The sequence below is a fragment of the Saimiri boliviensis genome, chromosome 5, assembly GCF_048565385.1.
Source record: "Saimiri boliviensis isolate mSaiBol1 chromosome 5, mSaiBol1.pri, whole genome shotgun sequence".
NCBI classification, from domain to species: Eukaryota; Metazoa; Chordata; class Mammalia; order Primates; family Cebidae; genus Saimiri; species Saimiri boliviensis.
Window position 1 is genome coordinate 7182454 of NC_133453.1, and position 4887 is coordinate 7187340.

A 4887-nucleotide genomic window follows, 5' to 3' on the forward strand; every position below is an offset into this window, starting at 1 on the left:
CCTAGGTGGGTCGGTGGGACGCGACCCGCCGGGTCCAGAGCGCGGGCTGGCGGCTCACCGAGGCCGGCCTCGTCCGGTCCCTTCTCCCGGGGGTTGGAGGCCCGGACCCCGCCGCCCTCACTCCCCAGCCCCCCCTGGGCGCCGCCCCGCCCGCCTCGCGCCCACGGAGCTGGGACCCCGGGACCCACTCCCCCGGGCGGGCTGCGCGGCCCACAGCGGCGGCCCAGGGCAGGCCGCGGGCTCGGCCCGGGCGGGGGTTCCGGGAGCCACGAGCTATTTTTGCAAACTCGTCAGCCGCTGGGGAGGAAGCGCCGGCTCCGGGCCCATTGTGTCTGCGCGGCGCGGGAGGGAGGGAGGGACGGGCCGCGGAGGCGGCGGGGACGCAGCGAAGCGCGCGAAAACGGCCGGCGGGGCGGGGAGGACCGCGCCTGACCCCCGGCGGCGGGAGGGGCGGGGCTCGGGGCGGGGCCCGGGGCGGGGCGGGGCGCGAGGGGCGGGGCTCCAGGGGCGGGTCCGGGCGCCCTTCGGCCGCTGCAGGCTGGCGGCGGCGGCGGCGGCAGCGCGGAGACTGCGGGGGCTGCGGGGACTGTGAGGCGGCCGCGCCGGCAGCGACTCCCGGGGAAGCCCGCGCCCCGGGAGCGGGAGCGGGAGCAGGAGCGGCCCCGCGGCGCCGCCCAGGCCAGAGGCGAGCGCCGGGAGCCGGGAGCCGGAAGCGCGGAGAGCCCGGGCAGCGGCGGGAGCGCGGGGGCGCGGCCCGAGGAAGCCGCAGAGCGAGCCCCGGCCTGCGGAGGGCGCCGAGCATCGGAGGCGGCTTCGCGGGAGACAAAGCCGCGCGCAGAGACGCGATGCCCGCCGATCGCGAGCCCGGCCGGCCGGGGCGCGGGGGCCGCGGCGTCTGAGCGCGCCGAGCGGTGCGCCCGGGGGACGCGGAGCCCCAGGCCGGCGCGGGTGGCGGCGGCGGGCGGGGCCCAGGTGCGCCCGGCCGCGTCGGGCCCGTGACCGCTCGGGGGGCGGCGCCCTCCCGCCGCAGCCGCAGTGGCCGGCGCCGCAGCCAGGAGCCATGGGCAACATCTCCTCCAACATCTCGGCCTTCCAGTCCCTGCACATCGTCATGCTGGGCTTGGACTCGGCCGGCAAGACCACGGTGCTCTACCGGCTCAAGTTCAACGAGTTCGTGAACACGGTGCCCACCATCGGCTTCAACACCGAGAAGATCAAGCTGAGCAACGGCACGGCCAAGGGCATCAGCTGCCACTTCTGGGACGTGGGCGGCCAGGAGAAGCTGCGGCCGCTGTGGAAGTCCTACAGCCGCTGCACCGACGGCATCATCTACGTGGTGGACTCCGTGGACGTGGACCGGCTGGAGGAGGCCAAGACGGAGCTGCACAAGGTGACCAAGTTCGCCGAGAACCAGGGCACGCCGCTGCTGGTCATCGCCAACAAGCAGGACCTGCCCAAGTCGCTGCCGGTGGCCGAGATCGAGAAGCAGCTGGCGCTGCACGAGCTCATCCCGGCCACCACCTACCACGTCCAGCCGGCGTGCGCCATCATCGGCGAGGGCCTCACCGAGGGCATGGACAAGCTCTATGAGATGATCCTGAAACGCAGGAAGTCCCTCAAGCAGAAGAAGAAGCGGTAATGCGCCCGGAGCGACCGGGGAGCGAGCGAGTGCGTCAAGAATGAATGGATGGATGGATGGATGGATGAGCGAGAACCCGCGCCCGCGAACAAAGACAGCGAACCAAAGCGATGCTAAGAATTTTTAAAACGGAATCTCTGCACCCAAATGCAGTACTGGTGACTTAAGGAGCTGCGAAGGCTGATTACCCGCCTGCTCTGGACCTGCCCCCACCCCCACCCCACCCCCAGCTCAGGGGACCTTTTGTCTGAACGCCAGAGCTACTGACGGGGTCGGGGGGGCCCCGGTGGGGTGTGGAAGTGCCGGTCCTGCTGTCCGCCCTCCTGGCCCCAGGTGTAAGGCTCTGTAGGCGGAGAGACAAAAGCGATTTCTTCCTACTCCTGAAGGGCCAGAAGTTCAGGCTGCCCCGCCCCCCCGGGGGGATTGCACCTGAGTTACCTGAGGTATGCATTTCCCAGAACCCTGGGCGTACCCGCGTAGAGGGGGCATGTTGGCTCTAGGGGGACCACCTCTCCTTGCATTCGGGGGCTGTGAAGCTGAGTAATTTTCGGTCACAGGGCAGGCCCCTGTTGAAATTTCATTTGTCCTGCTCTCTGGGCCCAAAGGAGGGGGTGGTTTGGGTCATCAGAGGACTGCCTGGGACCGTGCAGCGGGCACGGAGCGCTGTGCTGGCCTGGCTGGGATGGCAGCGGAGATGCCCTCTTCCTGGTGCTTTGTGGTGGCTACAGAAGACCAGTTTTGTTGAGAACCGATTTTCAGCCTGGAATCAGACATCTTCCAGATGGTTTGGACCCTGTCCATGTGTAGGTCATTATCACACAAAGAGACCAATCAAAAAGAAGAAGAAGAAAAAAAAGACAAACTATTGGAGGTGGTGGCCAATGATGCATTTACTGTTTGCAGGATAGTTAAAGGTGTTTAAAGGGTAAGGCTTTTGGTGTAAATGCTGGATGGGGTGTGTGTGTGTGTGTGTGTGTGTGTGTGTGTGTGAATATAGGGACCTCCCTCTGTACTGTGTAATCGGCATTAATATCTAGACCCATATGCTTGGAATTTTAAATTCTCTTAGCCTACTGATTGGTTTGGATGAGCACACCAGCTGCAGATGTGTGCTGAATTGCAAGATGGTTTTTTTTTTTTTTTTTTTTTTAAACAAGGGATGTCTCTTGTAATACTAACCGCGTGATGATGGGTTTTCAGACATGCTTTAAAAAAAAAAAAAAACTTTTACAAATGAATACTTACCTTAGAAATATTCACCTTAGGAAAAAAGACTTTGCTCTGCCCTTTTATATTCCTTTACGCTGCAAGTGACGACATGTTCAGATTTCTAATTTGGTTCATTGTGGCCTATCTGGTTTAAGTATTTCATTAAAAATGTCTCGTTAGAGTATTTGATGTCATGCACCAAAAAAATAAAACCCCACCTTGTTGCAAAAGCTGACCTCGTTGCATGGAATTAAAAGAGAAGGAAAAACACAAGGATGAAGTCTCTCCGAATTCATTCTTGTGGGAACTGGCCTATGGAGCCAGCCAGCACTTTGGGCAAATGCAAACAACAATGAGTGCTTGAGATAAAAGAAAGCGTGACGTCATGGTCACTGGTACTCAGGCACTTCACAGTTTACTTGAAAGAGGCTTTGGAAAATAGATAAAGTGAAAGAAGAATAAATACATATTTTTAATAACGTAATTTTAAAAATCCTTTATAATCAGGACTGTGTCTTGGTTTGCAGAAGCTGTCATTTACCCTGAAACACAGTATCAAAAGGGAAACCTAAAACATACTGTTTGATGTTTTATTTCCTCTTAGAATCCATGTTTTCAGGTAGAATTATGACTTTCCCCCCATTGTCACACATTTCTTTACGAAGGAGGCCTGTAGAAATTGGATATGATCATGCTTGATGGAGCATGTGGGTTAGTCAAATTATGAGTCCATACCTATTGTTCATTACACACCGAATGCTCATTTAAGAACCAGGGGCAGAAGTTTTGGCTTCCTGCTTGAAACCCAATTCTTACATGAAATTTTTTAAAGCAGACACCTAGCAGCCCATCTGCTTTTTCTCTTTTGTCGGTGTATTTGGTACCCCTCCAATGCTGGTCTTTTTGTAGAAACTCCGTAGAGAAAGTCTAGCTAAGCAATGTTGAAAAGCCTGCAAGATTTCAGTTTACATATCGACAGCATATTCACTGATTTCTAAATGGGCTGGTCCCATCATCTGAAGATTCTGTATAGAATTATTAAAAAAAAATCCATCTTTCTTTATTTTCTTCACATGCGACAATTTCTTAAGCACTTTGACATTTTGGTAGTTCCACACTATTGAGAGAATAATATATTTATTTTGTGACATTGCAGATGCCAAATACTGTAACCTTCTCGTGCTAACAATATTAGGTTCAAGATCACTGTTCAAATCCTGTCATGCTTTAAAACTGATGCGAGATGATTTTGTTTTTTGCATAATCAATGCTTAAGGGTGCAATCAACTGTTAGTCATTGTGCAGTAAAGTAAAGCCCTGTGGTGTATCAACTACTAGTTATGAGTCTCAGTTGATTTCTGTAATGTTTGACCTAATTATAGCCCATTTAATCTCTGACCCAACAGAGGAAGCACAGATCCGATCACCTTGGTGTGCTCACTGGGGGCGGGGAGGGGGGATGGGAACCCCCCCTCCCCCCCGCCAGTATATCAATGGGTGACATTATGCTTTCTGGCTTTTGGCGAGTGAATGGTTTTCCCATAGAGGAAGTTGGCCTCCCTATGTGAGCTTTGGAAATGTTTTCCGATAGACACAGGGAGGCCAGTTTTGTTTCAGAACAATTTTCTTCCCAAATTCTCTGTTCTGGTGTTGGGACTGTGTGCCCTGGTTTCTGTTTTCCTTTCTACTGCTGTGATTCTGTCTCGATCACCCTCCCCTTTTGTTTCCATTGCCTTTTATAATGCATATATGATGCTGTGAACAGAAATAAATTATTTATACAATCAAATGACTGGGGAGATTTTCTGTGGATTTTTTTTTTTTTTTTTTTTTTTTTTTTTTTTCACATTGCTGGTATTGGTTCTCTAGGCCTCTGCTGAGTTGGGGGATGGATCACAAGATGGTGTCTGAGTTCTAATCAGTTCTAGGCCTATATCAATCATGTCTGCTTTTCTGGTGCCAGGGCCTAGCTCTACTGTGAATGGTGAATCTGAACGCTAACATGCAGGAGTCTGTATGCATTTGATACGCATTCATGT

At 54.5% G+C, this 4887-nt stretch overlaps 1 protein-coding gene across 1 annotated transcript; it reads left to right on the forward strand.

Moving 5' to 3' along the window:
• The first annotated feature begins 557 nt into the window (after positions 1-557).
• On the forward strand, positions 558-4637 carry ARL4C (ARF like GTPase 4C). The gene has a single exon (XM_003936739.4). It carries the CDS (start codon positions 1061-1063, stop codon positions 1637-1639), a length of 579 nt encoding a protein of 192 aa, XP_003936788.1. The 5' UTR covers positions 558-1060; the 3' UTR covers positions 1640-4637.
• The last annotated feature ends 250 nt before the right edge of the window (positions 4638-4887 follow it).

Bases quoted from the DNA above. Each gene is read 5' to 3' on its own strand.
- ARL4C (XM_003936739.4), top strand. From the start codon at position 1,061: ATGGGCAACATCTCCTCCAACATCTCGGCCTTCCAGTCCCTGCACATC.